This window comes from Cuculus canorus, chromosome 5 (genome assembly GCF_017976375.1).
Source record: "Cuculus canorus isolate bCucCan1 chromosome 5, bCucCan1.pri, whole genome shotgun sequence".
In the NCBI taxonomy this organism is placed as follows: domain Eukaryota; kingdom Metazoa; phylum Chordata; class Aves; order Cuculiformes; family Cuculidae; genus Cuculus; species Cuculus canorus.
The window spans coordinates 30,010,950-30,031,578 of NC_071405.1; the positions used below are offsets into that span (position 1 = coordinate 30,010,950).

General features: G+C 40.7%; 1 protein-coding gene across 13 annotated transcripts in view; it reads right to left on the minus strand.

Moving 5' to 3' along the window:
* Positions 1-4,774: 4,774 nt before the first annotated feature.
* Positions 4,775-20,629, minus strand: part of CDC42BPB (CDC42 binding protein kinase beta) — a 103,598-nt gene continuing 87,743 nt past the window's right edge. For 6 of the 13 annotated variants that reach the window (XM_054067178.1, XM_054067174.1, XM_054067170.1 and 3 more), the window contains 10 exons: positions 17,190-17,406; positions 16,735-16,797; positions 13,358-13,954; positions 10,609-10,706; positions 10,413-10,497; positions 10,145-10,265; positions 9,936-10,053; positions 8,740-8,848; positions 8,576-8,646; positions 4,775-6,535 (listed from right to left, as the gene is read on the minus strand). In XM_054067178.1, coding sequence (XP_053923153.1) covers positions 6,404-6,535; positions 8,576-8,646; positions 8,740-8,848; positions 9,936-10,053; positions 10,145-10,265; positions 10,413-10,497; positions 10,609-10,706; positions 13,358-13,954; positions 16,735-16,797; positions 17,190-17,406 — 1,611 coding nt within the window. In that variant the 3' untranslated portion in view covers positions 4,775-6,403. Of the gene's footprint in view, positions 6,536-8,575; positions 8,647-8,739; positions 8,849-8,979; positions 9,019-9,935; positions 10,054-10,144; positions 10,266-10,412; positions 10,498-10,608; positions 10,707-13,357; positions 13,955-16,734; positions 16,798-17,189; positions 17,407-20,629 lie in introns of those variants that run through there. The other 7 variants (XM_054067171.1, XM_054067180.1, XM_054067177.1 and 4 more) reach the window with 4 other exon arrangements.

A 20,629-nucleotide genomic window follows, 5' to 3' on the forward strand; every position in this document is an offset into this window, starting at 1 on the left:
AGCTTCTGCCACAGATGTCAGGCACTTGGTTCCCAGGAAAGCAGCCACCAGCAGAATCCCAATGCAGAGGAAGCCATCAGCTGCTGCAGTGGTGACTGACACCAGGCAGCAGGTTGGGAATACCCCTATCCCACCATCCCATGCAACAAGTGCATCTGCTTGGAGAGCAGTGAACCAGGGCCAGATCCCCAAAACACACTCCATGGCACACGGAGCACACCCGTGCTGTGAACCCAAGGGACACTCCCACCACTGCCAAAGCCCTCATCCAGACCTCACGAGGGGAGCCAGTCCGGACATGGTGTGGCATGGTCAGCCTGTGCCTCCCTTACTAGCAAGGCACTGGTGCCACGATGTTACCATAGTGCCTGAGAGAGCAGCCACAGCATCTGCCAGCCCACACCATGGCTGGGTTTCACTGCAGGGTACGGGGGTGCTCATATCTGTACAGGTGTTTCACTTGCTGCTTGCAAAACCCTTTTTGTGCTTTTTTGCCTCTTTTAAATCAGTTCACTGCAAGTGACTGAATCTCCTTTGGCTTACAAGCCTTTAACTAAGCATGATTTATTTTTCCCTGGCTGACACTGATGCAGTGCTGCACACCAGAGGCTCTTGCACCAGGCAGCCCATCATCCCAGCGCTGCCCTGCACGAAGGAGAGGGCTTGGTGACATTCCCCACGGAGTCCCATGCTACTCATCCTGGAGAGAAACACTTTTTTCCTTCTGCTGTTTTTTGAGACCCTCACTTCAGAATCATGATGGGGCTTGGTGGCAGCATCCCTCACAGTGTATGGTGAAGGCAGAAGGCAAGAGCATCCCGTGGCAGCGTGCCTGGGGAGGTAAAAGGCAAGCTAGCAGCAACAGGGTCCATTGCACAAGATGGTGGGTATTTTTCCCCTGCGAGCAGCTGAGGACATCAGCTCTGCATCCCGCCTGAGCATGTGGGGATTTCAGGGTGGGCTGTGGGCAGGTGTGTGCTCGTGAGGCAGGATGCTCTCCAGGGACATGCAGCTGACCGCACAGCCAGCACGGAGGGAGGCAAATCGCCCAGCAGCACGGATCACTGCCCAGTAGCACCTCCGTACTGGGGTGTATGGATCTGCTGCTGGCGAGGCTTCATTTTTAAAATGCATTAGCAGCTCGAGGTCAATTACAATAGAGGCTTTAATTAAAGTAGAGATCAATTTTTGTCAGTGTGCTAGCAGAGCACATTCTGTACTTTTCCTTCAGGAGCCACGTTCGCTCGCTTGTACAGAAAGCGTCACAGGGAGGGGGAGAGCTCTGCAGAAAAAAAACCTGAAGCACCAGAGCACGTCTGCAGTGCTGGAGGCCAACAGCTGCTGGAAAACCAGCTGTATCCATGATAGCTGCCCTGCGCACTAGTATACGCAGGCAGCCCGTGGTGCAGGCAGGCTAACGCAATGGGGTTTGGTACACAAGGGTCTCTCCTGGGATCCTGCCTAAACAAGGAATTTAATTGGCAGACATCTTTGGTAAGCAGCAAGCTAGATAGGGGGTTTATGTCGCTGAGGCTGTACGTGGCACGGCTGAACACTTTATGACTTTGTTATACTCTTGGTCCTGGGAGTCAAGGGTCTCCCGTTGTGACGGACTAATGCAAAATGCATTAGCATTAATGGCAAGATCTCAGGACTCATTGCTTCCCAGGGCCTTGAGAGAAAACACAACTTGCACATTATTAATGGATACCAACTTATAACACTATGCCTTCCCTCCGTGCTTTGCAGTCGCTCACAGAAGTTGTGCAAACCCAGATTCTGACAGAGCAGCAGGCAGCAGTGCTCAAAATGCCACTAAGCCTACAAACAGGCTTGGCCCAATGCATTTTTTTTTTAAGCAGGAGGTAGCAGCCGCGAAAGGCAGAGGATTTGGCAGGGGCACCAGCGGAGTGCAAGAGGTGGCGAAGGCGCTGCAGGGTGGCCATCTCCTCCATCAGCACATGGGGCTCCATACTGCTCTTCCTCATAGGACTACAGGGCAGTGTACAAAACTTGAAAGCAGGTAATGCTCCTAAAATTCTGAGGGGTTTATCTATGAGAAAACAACAAATAACACTGCATAAACCTGCGTAGTCAGGTGACCAAAAAGTGCTGCAGCTAGTGGGGAGCAGGGAAAATATTTGCTGCAAGGCTAGGGAGCGGGCTGATTTCTGAGTTCATGTTCCTCCTCTGGCTGGAGTGCAGCATTGCAGCTCTCCCTTGCTGAGCACGTCCTGCTTGCCATCTTCTGCTCCTGTCCTCAGCTAACCCTGCTGGCAATGCTGGTCTGAGCATCATTCACCACTGGGACAATGCTCTGCAAATGTTCGGCTTTCCCGGGCATCCTGCAACGGACATGCAGCTGATGTCCAGCCTCATCATCACCCTACATGCCCAGAAACACGTTTAGAAAGGCTTTGCAAGGGAGCACCAAGATCACGATGGCTCTTTCCAAGCACTGTGCCTTCCTTTCTGTGGTACCCATGCCCATGGCACCTCTACCCACGAACCAGAGCTCCTCTGACCGCCCCCCTGCTGCACTCCCCTGCCAGCGGTGAGCCCTCAACGTGTAGGACAGCAGCTACTCTTCGCTGGGTGATGGTGGCAGGAGCTATAGCGCTTGACCCACGAGCTGCAAGGAGCTTAGGGCTCTCCAAAGAGCAATGCAAGTGGAAATAGAGAGGGAAGCGGCATTTACAGGGGTCCAGGGGTCCAAGCAGACAGCAGAAGGTGGTTCAGACCAGCTGCCACCACAACAGAAGGCAAGGGCTGGGCAATGAACTTCCTGGTATGTCCTCCTCACTCCTGCCTGCTGGAGCTGCTTTGTACGGAGCAGGCAGAGTGCAAATCAGAACACGAGGTGCTCCAGCAGGTTGGCACCATTTCTTTTCTAGCTTTTTCTTTTAAAATAGGCTAAACTCTGCAGCAAGAGAAGGTTTGTGGGCATGATGAGCCACCCTCTTTTGACTGTTTCTTTGCTTAACTCTCACAAGGGTGCAGTTCAGTTCCCACAGCCATCTTTTCCCTCAAACGCTTCCCTGCTTCTCAGTGCTTTAGACCACCACTTCCAAACCTTAAGATTTTTGTGCAAGTGCTTTCTCCCAGAGATGCCTAATTTGGCATAGTGGAGAATGAGAGTGCCTGGACATTCAGTATTTCCATGCTGAAGTCCCTCCTCTGTGATTTAGCCATGTTAAGCACTTACCCTGAAAACATAAAGCAAATATTTACATCCCCACCTGGCAGACTGCACCCGTTTAGGAAGCTGTGTTGTCAGCACATCTGTGCCGCAGACAGAGGTGTCGGCAGGTGGCTTCAGTTCTTGGGAAGCAAGTGACACCAGGATGTATCCCAAAATACACAGCCTTTCAGGGAAAAGTTCTGTGCTAGAAGTGACCATCACGTTCTGGTGAATGGTACGCCCATTGCCCTGGCTTCAGGACCTGATGTAATGCCTCTGTGAAAACAGAATGGGGAGAGAGGCAGGCAGAGACCAAATTATCCTCATTCCTAGCATAACTCAATTCCTCGCTTGTGATATTAGACTAGGAGCCTCCCCGGAGAACAAAGTGCACTGTCAGAGGAACATTTCACATGGAGTTTTCGCATTTCCAAAAGTTCTCTTGAGGGCTTAGGAGGACTCTTTAGGTAACCAGCATCAGAAGCCTTAAGGGAATAGATTTGCAAAGGGCTGTGGTGAACTTAGGCAGGAATTTTGCTTGGCCAGACTTGAGGGGAAAAAAAAATAATAATGTATCCATACTGAGCAATTAATTTATTTTTCCAGAAACGTTCTCCTGCTTAAATTATAACAGAGGTTTGGCACTGCTGAGTGCTATGATTTAATACCCCCATAATTAAAGACTTTGTTGTCATCCAAAGTCCTCACTGTGCAATGAAAAATCAGCTCAAGAGCAGTAGAAATGCTTTTTTTAAAAGTCAAAGGCTGATTAGTGTGAATACCTGTGAGAAGGCTTCCGGCACATGGCCCTCAAACCTCCTATCGCTGTCCCCCCCGTGTCCAGGGCAGAGGTCAGGACCACCTTCCCAAGCCAACCCATCCCAGCCTGCTGGACTTGCCCAGGAAGGTTTGGTCAAGCAAGGGACAGCAGGGTCCAAAATATTAATCTGGGCCTTCCCCATTAAGATAACATGGAGTGAGAGGGGTGAGACAAATTGAGTAACTCAGGAGCACTTGGGCTCTCCATAAGGGATGCTTACCCAAGATATGCTAAGGGAAGACATTGGTGCCACTCCAGTTACAGTGAGCTCTGCAGTGTTCAAACACTGAAGCATGAAGGGAGCTTTAAAACCACATATTAGGGGCTGCATCATTCACACACCAACCCTTGAAATGTTCCTAAGTGTTTCTTTGGGACTACTGTTTTGACAACAAGTCAAAAGTCTTTATTGCTTTTTCACACTAAAGATACCTGAAGAGATCCTGCAGCCCCGCTACTATCCTTTGGCCATACGGAAGCAGTCATATCAATAATTTAAAGATGAATTAATAGGGCCAGCAACTCTATGAAATGACAACTCTAACACAAACAGAGGGCACAGAATTTCAACTCTGTATTCCACCAAAAGGACTTCCAATTCTCCTGAACATGCATTTAGGTGCAGGAACACACAGACCTTACTTGTAGCATTCAGGTATGGAGCTTCAAAGTACCTTTCAGTTTAAGACCCATGTGAACAAAGTGAATTTACCATGAAACTAAAGCAAGCATCAGCAGTAGACTGTTTCCACGTGTCAAGACAGACGACTATAAACTTTAAAACCTCCCTCTTCTGCTTTATTGACAGGTAAATTGTCCAAAAATGTTCTCACAATTCAATAATTACAAAGACTTAGACTTACATTAAAAAAGTAAAAACCAGAAAACCCACAAAGCAGTAGTGTCCAGCTCTAACTGAGCCCCTTTATGAAGAATCTGAGAAAAAGAGCAACTGTCGAACACTTAATGTAACAGGATTAAATGTTGACTAGAACACTCGGTTTAAACTAAAGATAAGTGCACATCCTATACAGTGTTTCAGAAAAGAACATTAGCCATTGGTATATCATTAGCCCATTAAACCAAATTTTAAATAAGTGACATCCAACTGTCATAAAATTGGCACAGAAGGCACACTAGTGTGACAATGACAAACTGGATATGCCAGCCACTGAATTAATTACAAGCTTTTAATGAAACATGGTCACAAATCTTTTGATTACTAAATGTATAATACATGGAAGCATGAGATTAAATATACACGCAAAACATCACCACTGCACGTGGGCCATAGCAAAATATACAGGAGTGTGTTGTGCATTTTTCTACATGATCAATACTTGATTAATAATCATGGGGTCTTCATGCAGGTGAGGATACAATTAATGAGAAAAGCAGCACCCCCAGTTACACATCCTTCACGTTCCACTTTGGTAACCGATAAAACAAACTGATGTTTTAGTGCGATATAGTCCCTTAGATCAAGCAGACTTTGAGGGTAACACCGTCCACGAGAAGGCTTGCTAGCTAAACAATGTAGTGTGTCCTTATGCCAAAAAACCAGGAGAAATAACTTCTCAGAGGTCAGATAGGCAGGAACTAGAGAGTAAATTTTCTTTTTCACAGCAGTAATTACCAACATTTTAGAAGCCCTGACTAATGAGTGCTTGATGAGGACTGAAAAGCAGGGTATAGGTAACAGATAACTGGCAGTAGTCCTATGTACAAGACTAAAAAGTTGGTAGAAAGATAGAAAGACAGTTATGCAGCTGTATATGTAATGGCTAAATTGAATTAAAAGGCCACAAAACTATAACCAACTTTTATTTAACTTCCTGGTGATTCTATTGATGTTGGAAACAACCTACAGCTTCCTAGCATTCTCCTTAAGATTTAGGAAACAAACAGTTATGGGAAAAAGGGAAAAGTGTATTCATCTGAGGATGTAACTAGACCTGCTCGCATTTCCTATGTAGAGGTCCAAATTGTGTCTAAAAGGATTTCCTGCTAATGAGACATTACATCATTCTATAGAAAAATAATATTCCTGATATTGTAGCAACATTATCAGTATCTCTCTCTATTTCTTTTTCAGCATAAGAATAAGACTTTACTGGTGGCCTGAAATGCTCCTATGCAATAAAACTGTGTCACAGCTGTGCAGAAAGAATCAACTGTAACTGAGCAGTGAACAATTCTGCATAAAAAGCTCCATCGCTATTTAGTAAACAATTTTCTTCATTTCAATATTTGTATCTACAATCTGGATATATAATTATTCTTGTACAACACTAGCGATTCAGTGTCAGTCTTGGCACTAGCATCTGAGACGGCTTTGTCCTGCTCTTGAATACTCCGTGGAGTAGTGGATGATCAATGCCAGAATGGTGAGAGCAGTAGTGTTATGCATCACAAGTTGACTGGTCCAGTCCATCTAGTGTAAGCTGATTCCTATGAGGAGAGTTGGGACTTGGGGGACCGCTTGGATTTGAGCTGTTGGATGGAGTAGAGTGTTTGGTGGAGTCTGAATCAGGCTGTTAACGAGAAACATTAAAAAAAAAAATTATGTTACTTAAAATAAATTCTTTATGCTCAAAAACTTTCAAAGGTACTCAAAAATTAGGGGGCGCAACACCTATGAAGCAGTGTGTATTAGATTCATGTCACAGCTAAACATTCATGAAAATACTTCCATTCTTGTCAACAGGCGGTAGTGCAGTCTGAAAGCAAACTTCTAACATAACAGGAATTAGTGCAAAGCACAAGGAAATTGCTACATCTCAGGCTTCCCTCCTTCAGCAACTGCAACACTTTCCTGACAGAACGGATCTATCTCTCCCCTGTTGTTCTGGATTTACCAGCCTGTGTTTTTCACGCAGTTTTTATAGGCCAGGAGTAGATTTATCTGCCCATATAAACATATAACCAAATACGCTCACAACATCTTCATTTTGGTGAGAAGGAAGGAAACAAGCACATGAACTGTTTGCAAAACAGCAACAGCTACAAGCATGTGAAGTGCCTCACAGAAAAAAAAGTGAAGGTTTGCAAGAATCAGTCTGGAGATCTGGAAACAAAATATACTCGAGACACCCTCCGTCAATATCTAATAAAGACAGCTATTTCGACTGGTTGCTGGATATTTGCCTTCACAGACTGGTCTCACTTCAACCGGATAGCTGGCAAATTTCCCACTATTTTGGTGAGTTACTTCTCTGAGCACTGCACACATTCACAGATAATGAAATACTGCACAGAAAAACTGGCACACTGTAGCAAGTGACTTTCAAGAAAGGGAATATATATTTCGCAAATAGACAGGAAGGTAACATCCTTCAAGAAAGTTGTTCACACTGTTTTGCATGGCTCAAACAATAAGATCACCTATAACAAGATTATCCTAACATGATCCAGTTCATGCTGTGATAAAGCCAAAAGCCATGGGGAAAATAGCATAAAGCAAAAGGTAACCTAGAGGCTCCTTTTTCAAGTTTCAAACTACTATTTTCTTTAAATTTAAGAAGTCATAGGAAATTGTAAGATCTGCCAAAATAGAAAACATTGTAACAACATTAGAACACACCACTACTTGTGTCTACAAACAGTAATTATCACTAGAGTGTGGAATATAATGGCATTTGGGAAGGCTGCTGCAAAACAACTAAGTCTGCCATCAGCACTGCTGCAAATGAAGACAGTTTCAAAACCAATTGCTTTTAAGGGTCCTTTTTTAAGGATGTAATGCTTAATTGAGGTTACAAAGGAAGTCAGAGGAATGCTGTGATCATAACTCTGAACAAATGCTTTGACTTGGGGTGTACTAAGGCATCCTGAAAAGGTCTGGCTTCAGGAAAGCACCCTTCAAAATCCAGAATGTTACATGGGCCTGTAGGTAGGTACCAGAAAGTGCTAAAAAGATGTTAAGATCTTGATCTAGGAGTTTGCCTCCCAGGAATATTTCCTAACACTTTCTTTGCACAGCAGTTCTTGAGCAAAGCTTGGAAGAAGCTACACCCATAACAAATCAAGGAAACAAAATTCATACATCTTTTCTCCTAAGATAAACGAACAGTAGTTTTGTACAGCCAGGACATTTTCAGTTCGGTGACTACTGGCACATACTTTCACTCTTGCTAAAAGTGGTTTTACATATTTTAAAATAGGATTCCTTCTTAAGTTACATGACAAAAAGTCTTCCTTAAGGCAGCACAGAAAATTACTTAACTAGTTGTATCACTTTGCTATTCTACGCCAATAGCCTAGAGAACATTTTTAGGAGCTTTGGGGACATTTCATCAATTAGTCAAATTTCCCTTGTCTATAAAGCTTAATCCGAGACATAACACTTAAAATATCGCCATAAAAAGATCTTTTCACAGCTTTGCTTTTGTGCTGGTGTATCTAATTTGCAATCATATATTACAGGCTGAAGAAAACACATGTGGAAGGAAAATATCTCCATAAAGAACACAGTCTTTAGGAAATATTTCCTCAGAAATGTAACTTATTGGAAAAAGAAAGCACTTTGTGGCAACTGGATATTGCCGATCTCTATTTAATAAAAGCTACTGTACCTCTTTGTCAAACTCCTGGTCAGGATCGGACATGCTTCGGGAAGGCATGGCACCTCCCACATCACTGCCACCTATAGGGAAAGAAAGAAGAAAGGCAGGTGTTACACCTCTCGTTGAAGCCCTAAATTACAGCCCAGAACTGACAAGCTTGCTTCCAGCCTTACTTGATGAGGGCCATGAAATATAGCTTTTGTTTCTCTGCTGTTGCTGTTGCCGTGAGAGGTTAGCTGTAGCGGGACATGGTTTTTCATCCTGTGCAGCAGGCAGGACACTCTACAGTTGAAACAAAATACCTCGTTAGCCAGCAACAAAAGCTATCCAACTAGGAGTTGTTACTCATGAAAACTTTACTGTGGTTTTGAAGCTATTACAACCCAGTGTTGGTAGAAAAACTCTGAACTTACTTGACCACATCCACATATTTTCAGTAACAGAGACAAACCCTGAGAAAGACAGAGAAAGAACTAAGACCCATAGCAGCCACTAGAAGCTATCAGCCAGCATACCCTCTATGAAGGGGTAAGGACTGCACCAACTGCTCTGCCTTCCTTTCTCCTCCTGCTGAAAGGACAAATGCATTACCCTCATCCGGGATAGCTGAGAAAGATAAGAGAAAGCCTCCACTAGCAGCTATAAAATGGAGGGTGCAGAACAGAAAAGTATACCTTCATACCTTCCTCTCATGGATTTAACACTAAAATAGCTCTCAAAATGCTGTATTTGTTATATACAAAACTAAAATAATGGTATAAAGCACTGCAACTCACGTGCATTTCAGTTACCTCCACAGCACTGCTTTTCCCCCTTGCTTTTGCTCTAGAATTGGCAAAGTGCCACAAGCACACCATTCCAGTTCCTAGCAGTTTGAAGCTACTCCTACCCTTGCTAGGGAAGCAGAGGAGGGACAGGAAGAGGAAGAAAGCAGAGGGGAGCCTTGCAGTGAGGAATGGTCACTCTGGAGAAAGATTTCAGCAGAGATAGGGCTTGTGATAGAAGTGCTCCAAGCCTGTTAGAGGTGATATCAGAGCAGAATGTCGAGAGGGAAGGAAATTCATTCTGTTATTTTAAGAAGACAAACAAGAAAAAGGAAGGAGAAGAGACTGATTATTTACAATACTACTAACAAGCTCCTGGCAGTGATATCTATTTCTTTCCATGTCTCATTCATAAGTCAGCTAACAGTATTTCCTTGCACAGGATTTAGAAGCATTGCAAATCAGGAAGGTTCACCTTTCTCAAAATGATTAAAAGAAGAATTTGGCACAGAGATAGTACTCGAACCTCATACAGCTCACCTTCACTGTTTTTCTGATTAAGAACAAATGCACATATATTTCCCTCTCTTTTAAATATATTTTACCAGTGGGAGGTCCATGAGAACCTGCATTCCATCTCCTGGTCCCATATGAGCCACGTGGTTGAAATTCGTTGGGTTAGAAATCATCTTTGACCTTAGTTCTGGGTCTCTAAGCATCTCCCTAAAAGAACAGAGTGATTCTTACTATTAGCATTCCCAGTCTCTGCATGTCATCATGTATATTAAGTTACATACCATGACTAAATTCTTACCGCCTTTGTTGCAATCGCTCTTCCTCAGGAACCTTAAATACAAATCTTCTTTTGCTCCTAGTTCGAAGCATTTGCTTCTTGCTGTTGTCAGATGTTTCTGGTACACTGAGGACAGCTCCTGCTGTAATGGCACAATTTCACATACATAGGTACATGCTGACCCAGACGAATCCAATACAATTTTAATCTCATGCAAAGGTAACATTGCTTGAAATTACCCAGTTAGCTTCATATTATTTTCCCATTTCTCCCCTTGCTCAGTACTCACCTGCAAACTTGTTCTTGAAATATATTAATCTTGGTGGCTCGCAGTTAAGGAGATTCAGTGTGCCATCCATGTTTAATGGTCTGATCTGTTTTGAGGAAGGAGGCAGAGAATTAACTCAAGCCTACCATACGCTGTGAAGATACCTCTCATTTGCAATTAACACAGTTAAGTTCTACATTCAAAGAAAATTACTTACCCTTCGCAGGCCAATAGTCTGTACCCATTCCATAGTGTTAACATCAAATACATCAACACCATACTCGCTATACACCGTGACGTATGAAGAACTGCAACCTGCATAGGTTAAAAACAAACAGAAAACCCTAATGTGGTTTCACTAGTCCAGAACTGACATATATTTGAGCAAATTTCAATAGTTACAACTTTTCCAACCATGCGCAAGATACATTTTAAAACACTTTTTCCCAGCCCCACTTTCAAAGAGATAATTTTCTGACAATAGATTTGCTAATGACAACTGTCAGCATCATGGAAAGATTAAAATTTGACCCTTTCAGTATTTTAAACTTCAAATTATGATTTCATGAAATTGCAAAATAGCATCTGAAGTTTTCAGATGCATACAAATTTGCTACTTGGTAGGAACTGAGCTGCTAGCTTTTCTACAGATGCAGATTACTTCATTTCGGAAGCAGCAAACTAACTATACATCTGCTGTGTGAAGGAGAAAAGAGAGGGCCACCATCTGTGAGGTGGGTCATAGAGTCATGATGTGGATCTGTTCTCAATTTCCTTCCTCTTTTGCTAACAATTATCTAGCTTTAGATATTCATGTATGGGTTGCTTTCATCAGGTTAACAGAAAAATGTCACAATGCTCAAAGTCCACAACCCATTTTCTCTTTTCAACGTTTTTTTTTTTTTTTTAAAAAAAGCATAAAAAGCATCATCAGAAAAGTTTCTTTTAGGTCAAACAAAAAGCGGAGATCCCTAGAGCTTCATACCAACATGTTTCTTCTCACATAAAGACTGTGTACTGATGCAAAGAGCAGTTACCAGAAATTTATGGGATTTAATAGAGAGGAGAGCTGCTTCAATAAACTATAGAAAAATAACTCCTTGAGGACACTGAAGACATCACAGTACCTACTTTGAAGAACTGAAATAAGGCTTTGGTGCTATTTTTTAAATTAATTCACAGAAATCCTTAGACGGCTATCAGAAATATGTATCCCAGTAGTGATTTGTGGTCAGGTACTTATTATATGGGGTCTGGCTTGGATGTCCAAATCAAGGGAGACCACTGGGCATACGACAGAAACACCAACTACTTCTGCCTGACCAGTCTGTAGCCAAGGCCAGCACTTACCAGTCAGAGCTGACGAGCTTGATCAGATCTCAACTGGTTCCCCAAGAGACACGTCAGTGTCTGCACTGGGCTTGCCCACACTACAGGTTCAAGACCTGCTGGCTCCAAGCCTATGCTCTGCGCTGTACTCAAGCTAAGCAGCCCCTCAACACCTACAATGACTCAGCACGGAACTAGCACATGAAGCTGGTTTGACTGTGACCTAGACAGGCTGCCTGAGATAGCAGAGCTGACTGTGTTAGGGCAGACCTTGGCCTCTACTGGCACGAGGGGAATGAATGTCCTACAGATAAATTCTCCATCATACCCTAAGACCTCTCTACAACATGATCCTTCACCACAGCAGAAACTGCAACAGGGGTAGAATCATTTCCACTTTGATGGTCTCCTGCTGGGATAGTTAAAAAACGCTGCCATCACTACTGACAGACACTAGGACTGAGGAGGGAGGATGAGGCTAATGAAAATGGAAGTAATCCTGTTTCTTTTGGCAGCAGAAAAAGTTGCTCTGCTCTTGCCCAAGGCCAATGCCACACAGGACTGCACATATAAGAATGCCATAAAACAGTTCACAGTAAGAATAGCTTCTAATAATAACAACGGACAAACTCATTAACTAGTACGCCTAGTTTGCTGAGGTGCAAAAAACTCTAAAGCTGATAATGGAAAAGGAAACATTAGCTTTGGCTAATGGTGTTTTAAACTAAATTTGCAACTACATTGTTTCCTTGGGCCTTTGCTTCAGATTTCTGTATAGAATTTGGTCAGAGTAAAGCAAGCAAACAACTGCAGTTACAGACAATTAAAATTCGACAAACTGCTATTAAGGCCTGACCTAAAGACACCAACATGCACTTACCTGCTCGCTGTACTATTTAAGCCAAAAGCTATTTCTTACCTTCAATCATTCAAAACATTTTAACTGCTATTTAAGCTCCAAACAGAAATCCCATTTTAATCATGAACTGCTTTTGACTACTAAATAATGAAAAATGCTCTGCATGTGCTTCTATCATAACTAGCTGATAAAGCCACGCTCACGAAACAAGCAGAGTAGCCGAAAAATCACCCTCCACTTGTCTATATTATTTTTGGAAATTCTCCCCTTAAAAATAAAACCAATAGGAGAAAAATTGCTGCCAGTTCTGCTAAAAGCAATATTTTTACCTCTTACTTTGTTATCTTTATGACCCTTTAGAGTTGCAGTTACATTTCTTGTTCAAGTTTCTACTGTACTTGGAGTATAGGACACACAGACATCCTACAGATAACTAGGCACTTGCACTCTCTAGGGGAGCAAAAATCTTTACAGAATTTCACAGACAAATAGTCTTCTGCTGGCCTACGTCCAGGACTACTCTCTGTAAAAGTTATTTTGCATTCCATAATCCACGTTTCTGTGACAGCTTCTTTTCTTGCAGTGTCCAGGATCTCAGCCCAGGGAGATGGCCAAGTCCAAAACTACCACCACGAAGAACTATGTATGTTGTTAACTCATCAAATGTTAAACTGTAGTTGTTGAAAGACAAACCGAAGCAAAATAGAATACAATGCTGATTATTTTTAGACAAGTAAAGCAGCAACAGGGATATGGCAACAGAAAAACATATACATACTACAGGCAACAGGAGTTGCAGGCCACATTAGTTCCTGCATGCGTGACCTTCGACCTTGCGAATCGACGTATACTCCCATATGGCTGAAGCAAAGCAGGTATTCCTCATTACTGAGCTCCACAGCACAAAGGGCATCAAAAGACTGCTGTGAGAGGAAGATAAGTGAGGGGTCATTAGGATTTACCAGGTTTATAGATTGTCCATCTCCCTGGATGGTCAACAGAGAGAACCCAGACTGGTAGCCAACACAGAGCTTGTCCTTGAACACTGACATCCACTGTACAGTTCCTGGAGCCTGAATTTCACTGAATTTTTTGTGGAAAGGTTTAGTTCTGTGAATTTCATAGCAAAAAACCTGTCGTTTGACAGCCACAAACAAACAAGTCGAAGAACTCTTCTTTAGTGTTCCAGTTGTAATCAGTTGGCAGCCTTTTGTTTCTGCAAGCTTAATGTCAAAGTTTCCTTCCGACCCATCCAGAGAGGCCCAGGGGTAAAGGTGAACGTGATGGTTCCGACCACAGATGAGGATGATAATCTTCTCTTTGGGAGCAAGCTCAATCTGATACACCTTCTTGCAGTCAGCAGCTCGGACTATCACTGTAAAGGAAATGAGAGCTACCATAAGTTAAACAAGAAAACCATCAGGCCTGTAAATGCTGCAGTGTTACAGACTGATGTCCGAAGACAAATCTAAACACAGACACATGCCAGCTACGAAGGAGCACATATTACATGTCTTAAATGCTCTGTTATTAATTCTTAGAACAAACAGTGAAACAAAGCATTCCTGTGACTCTATCGATAGAAGGTCTCAGCAACATTTTGCAGGAAAAGGCTGCTTAACATCTGGAATAAATGGAGAAATTTTTCTATATAATATCTGTACTATCTATACACTGCTAGATGCTGTATCTTCTGAAATGGCTCCCACCTTCAGGAATATATCAGCATCTTCAGTAAATTATGGAGGAAGAAAAATTGGCAGAACACAAAGAAAAGAAATAAAAAATATTAAATGCTGATAACTGGTGATACAAAATGCTCTACTGTTGGCAAATGTCTCAACCAAATACAAAAAATAGTACAGTAAAGGCATATTAAACACCTATATGGAAAGCCAAAAAATGCTGTGTCCGATGGGGAAAGGATAAGAAGGAATGTGTTTCAGCTGTAGGGAGAGGTTTGGGACAGGCAACAGGAAAAGCCTTCTCACAGTAAAGACTGGTTAGGCTACTCATGGAATATGAGGAGTTTCACTGTTTGAAGGGCTTTTTAAAACTAAGTCAGCCAAGACGGTTAGGTACAACGTGTTCTGCTTCTGGGATTGTGGGTATACAGGTACTTTCAAGAAAGTACTGAGTATTTCATGGGGTACAAACAGAAGAGACTAAGCAATTTAAAACTAAGAAACCTAACACACACATGCCAATTATATTTAAATGTCACTTTCATTTTTCTGCTTGTTGAATATATTAGAAATATTTATGAATCATAATTTAAAAAGAAATATTAACTGGAATTCAGATATATATTTTTCAGTAATAGCTGAGTAACCTAGCCAAGTTACCAAACTCTGTAAACTTTTAACAAGACTTTGGCTGTTTAGTTCACACAGCCAAATGCTTTTGTGTCATCCTTGTATTTGCACAAATAGATGATAAGTCCAAGTAAATGTTCTAAGGAAGAACCAGCCATTGGAACTTTGACACTGAGAAAAGATTTTTTTCCTCTATCTAGCTCCAACTCCAGCTTACAGTTTAGTTTATGTGGCAAGAACCAAATTATATTCTGACCAAAGATCTTTGATATAAGCAGCTGGCAGGTAATTAACACAGAAAATTACAACTGTCATAAAATGAAAAAGAGATTATGATTTATAACAATACTATTAACACACAGGAACTGGCCACAGAAAACTCCTACAAAACATCTTTTAACTTAAAACCAAAATTAATAATACATTTTCACATTTACATATGACACTGATGCAGATAACTGTTCCTTTATGAAATGACCTTTCAAATTAAATGTACAATTTTCTTTTATGCAAGAAGCTGTACTGGAATCTCTGGAATTATTTGTATCTAAAGTTATGTTTATATCTAAGTACTTATGGAATGGTGACCACTGGAAGTTTACTCAAAGGAATGGTATTTATTACTGCTAGAAAGAATTTCAAATATCTGCTTGTCTCCACGTATAAAGCAGTTTCTCCTGGAATTGGGCATGGGCTTATTCTAAGCAAGAGGAAGCAATAACACTTCACTTTTTGTCCCCAAAACTACAGCCCTGACTTCAGACAAGTAACTCTTAAAAAACCTGTATTCACTGCTTTATTTTACATTGAAATGCAAGTTTTAGCACAACTGCAATTCAGCTTGCAAACAGCCACAAAATGACTTGTATTGAAAAAGGGAATTAAAATTCTTCCATCAAGAATAAGCTTAAAGAAATGACCTATTCAGAATTCGAATTACAATGATAAAAAGCAGTCCAAGGGATATTTCAGGAGTGCCCCAGTGATTTTTCCAAAGCTAGAAAAGGCACCTTTTCATTTTACAAACCTGTATCGCTGACCTCAACTCCCAGATAGTTAAAGACACCAGAAGAACCTAAACTCAGTGGTTATGAATATGGGTGAAGAAAGCATTAGGTATTTTGTAAGAAGCAATCCTATCCGAGAACCAAGGTTGTTTAGCTCTTACACAACGAAAAAGTATAAATTTAGAGTATTGTCTAAATTGAATGTCTCCGAGTTACAAGAAAGCACAGACTTCACAAGGCATGTTTGGTACTTCTAAAGTCAGAGAGAAAGAAAAAACTAATATTTCCTATGGTAACTTGGAAAAGGATAAACTAGCAGTATTTTAGATCTGCATTGCTTCTTAGAAATACATTACTTAACTTCTATAAATGCAGTTTAACTCAGTTGTTCTATTTTTCATTTTTTTATTCACTGGTTTGTTCAAAATAAGAATAACTTATTTTGGAAGCAGAGGGCAAAATTAACTAGACTTATTCATCACTTTTTCATGTTTTTGATAATTCATTGTGCATTAACAGCTGCTGTGTGTGCTGTGCATGCTCTGTGTGCTGAAGGATTTTGCTGCCTGCAGTGGGAACACATTTAAGGTGACAGTATGTCAGAATATGCCCACTAACTCACCCTTTTAATTTCAGCCAGTCAACTGAATGTTATGATAATGACCAAATTAGTGCTTATATTTCACTTTCACTTTTCCTTCTCTCCAATTAACTGAGTGCGTAAGCCTTACTATACATGAAGGACTGTTGTATAACCTGTATTATAACAGCACTAAAAGTTATGGAGCTCATTGTATGTATGTAATTAATGTATGCATTACGGCCTAACTTACCGTCACGGGTCACCTCTATCACATACAGTCCTTCTTCTGAACCAATTGCTATTCTATCTCGATCTAAATCAGGAAAGAAAAAAAAGGCTATTAATTCAGCTACACTTAATCTTATCTTTAAAGCAGACTGTTTGCTTTGAACAGCTGGAAATATTTCTGGATAGATTTTCAACAGCAAATCAATTTTGCTCAAGTTCACGCAGTCTGTCAAAAGCATGCTATATATCATATCGCTAAAACAACCTGTTAAACAAATAGACAGTATCATTTCCTCCGAGTGGATGAAGAAATCTGAATATCAATGCAAGATCAGCATTCCCCCCATCCCATTATTAAATTCCTACGAAGGAATCCAGCTGAGGAATTTATTTCAGGGTGTCAGTGCTCTCATTACAGAAGCCCATATAAAAGTCCCAACAATCCTCATACACTTATTAAAGGGAAAACAAACATACCTACAATAGCAGCAGCTAAACTTGCTTTAATAAGAGGCAGTGTACTGTCATAGGCTTCTTGTGGAATATGCACAACCTGGTTTTTCAGCCTGTTTTTGTGCAGGATAGACTGCAACCCTTCTAAGATTCCAACCCATTTTCTCTTCTCATTCTCATTTTCCGTGAGGATCAGTAGAGAACAAGATTTTGAAGGCAAACCTAAGAGCGAAGCTGTCACCTTTTAACAGACAGAGAAATTGAAATCAGTAAGAGTAATAAAAGCCCTTTTTGTCAGTATTATATACGTCATGGAACTGTGAAGTAAAATACAATTTTTCATAAGAATGTGATGATGTACCTGAGGGGTATGCAACACAGCTAATACAGCCACAGCGCTTCGGAAAAAAAACCCGCACAAGCTGCAATGGTTTTGTTTCAAAATACTTACTCTTTCTTAATCATTCTGAATCTTAAAATATGGGCAAGGAACACTACATTCCATTCCTATGATAATCAATACATAGCAGTAAAAGGCTCCTTCCTGCCCTGAAGCAGAATTTCAGTAGCGTGGCATAATTTGTCCTGATCCCTACCTCAATCATATTTAATAACTTATGGAAAATTACACACATGCTTTCTGAGTCAGATGTGTTCAAACCATATAGCACTGCTAAGATCAGTTTTAGATTTTGATTTTGCTACTTAATTTTCAAGATATTTCTCCAGGGGGAAGAGCACATTATATCTGCATTAAAAGCTCTGGAGGAAAGAATGTTTTGAGACTGAAGTATTGCATTTTCCCGCTTCCCCATGTTGAAAGAAAACCACTATGGCTTCACTTAATTTTCAGGTAAATCATCCTATAGAGCTCAAAGCAGAATGTATTCTAAAAAGAAAAACTATCCAGGAACTTTCTGTTGCCCAAAGTATGTGCTTATTAATTCTTAATATTAGTTTTGTGTTCTGTATGAAAAGATGGAAGGGTTTGTGAGGTCATGGGAACTACACTTTCAGCCACCGACAAACAGGCCATCAGCCAGTGTCAGCCCTCGCAACAGACTTTTAGAATAACAACAAGAAATCAGAAAAAAAGCAGCCAACGGTGGAAAAGTGCAAAATTGAAGGCTGTTACTATTCATACATGAATAGTACAACTGCAGCCTATATGCCTTGATAAGAAATCACCATAAAGATGGATGATGTGATTATGTAACACGTGCTTCCTGAAAGAGTGAGTTAAACAAATAATATTCACCTTAAAGAGTGAGATCTTTCATTTGAAAGTAAACTTAGGACAACAGCATGTCAAAGACAGAACTCCAGAAGTAAGATGAAAGTGAGGAGCAGTAGGAAAAGAACTGAGTAGTTTGCAATTGATCATAGTTCTTATTACTCTGCATCAAGCTTTGTTCATGTCTCAACTGTAACTAAGCATTAATATTTTAAAGATGAATGAAGTCATAATGGATAATATTTCTAAAGCTGAAAACAAAACAAAACCAAACCAGACTTCAGCTGCGATTTTCCCTTTGAAGTACCACCATGTATTACTCGTCAGTCTTTTGAAGGTAGCATCTTAACATGCAGTCAAATGCGGAAAAAAAGGGAGAAGTTGGAAATAATACACCTAGCACTATTCATTGTACAAAAATGCAGTATTTGCCAAGAAACTCAAGGCTTCTTATCTCAAACGGCTAAGCTGTAGAAGGACTCCACTACAGACACTCTTACATTACTAAAAAGTTTAAAGTATTGATGGCAGCACTTAAGACTGCAGTGTCCGGATGCCAGGACGACCTAACATTCAGCTTTAAAAACTGATCACCAAGGAGAGATGTTGGAGTCTGAGAAAAGATCTTCCACTTCTTGGTTACATGAAGGGTCAGAGGGGGCAATATTTTAGTGTTTGGCAGCACTCTGGTATTGCTTTCTGCTGGTGGAAGATCCAAAAAAAATGAAAATCCCTGTTATGTGAGCCACCAGTATCATTGTTACACAAAATAACGCATGACCACATTTTTACAAAGAGAATGCAAAGTAACAGTTTTAACTGTTGCATAGAAGCCAATTTATGCCATTACATCAAGAAGTTGCAAATATATAATTAAACGACATTGAGAAAATAGACTCTTGTATCAGATATTACGTGTTTCCAGTTTTAGAAATTCCTTGTTTTGAAGGAGGAAATAAAACTAAGAAAACAGGTGCACTGTGACAGCATCTTCTCTGGCCCTTGTCAACAGAGCATCTGAAAGAATATACTCACACTAGCCTTCCAGTTAATTAATCAGATCTCCTTAGAAGGGGATAATCTGATCAAACCACGGAGACGTGTTGTCATGTCTCTCCCTACAACTATTCTTACATGGGAATATTTGACAAAAAGATTGGGTTTTTTTCGTAGACACCCCTTCAGTTAAAAACTGCAGGCAGAAATTAGAGCAGCAAGTGAGGCAGGCTAAACTGCATGGATGTCTTGTTCTTAAACAAATCAACATCATTCTGCATAGCTTATTTTCTCTCCTCAGAAGTCCTTTCCCATAGTATTCCATATTTGCTAATTTGAGACGAAAGCATGCAGATGGGAATTAAAAAAAAAATTTAGAAGCAAGTGAGAGGAAAATGAAGGTAAAAGCAGAAGAAACTAAAGGATAAAAAAGCACTGCATAAAATACCTCTAGAAAAAAACAGAAAAGCAAAGGCACAAAAGCATTCAAGTAGCCAAGACATTTCCTACGTAAAATCTTCATAGACCAAGTTTTGGGAACTGCATGTGACGGTCAGCTCTTTGGCTCCCATGTTCCACTGACTTGATTCTAAATGACTGAAGATCAGAGATGCTGATAACAGTGATTTTCTGTATTCAAAAGCAAGGGATTTTAGATATTGGATACTAACGTACTCTTCTTTGTATTTTGAAATTCCAGATTAAATATAATTCACATAAAATCTACGAAAGAAGCTCCTGTTCTTAAAAACTAAATACAGCATTTAGATAGAACATACATCAAAGAGGACATTATAACTAAGTTAAATATTTTCTCTTATTTTTTCTACTACACTTCATTATGAAATGAAGGAAACAGAAATTTCAAATGTACTTTCTAATGCAAGACGACACATGGCAAACTAGACTCAATGAGCACAACCCCAGCTTCAGCCTACTCTGTTACAACATTAGCTCCTAAAGCAAGAGTCCTCCAAAGCTAAGAAATTTAAACCAGGATCTGTTAATACCAATGGAGAGGACACAAAAATATACTGAATTATAATCAAGAAAATAAAAAAGCCAAATTTGATATACAAGGAAGCAGTAAAAGGAAGATAATTTAGTTCTTTACATTTCAGTTATGAGGAGTATCATATTGTTGTCCTACTAATTTCAGCAACTCTTGTAAATTCTTGCACTTCTCCATAATTTAATAAACATTAAATATGGATACTGTACTTCACTATCAAAA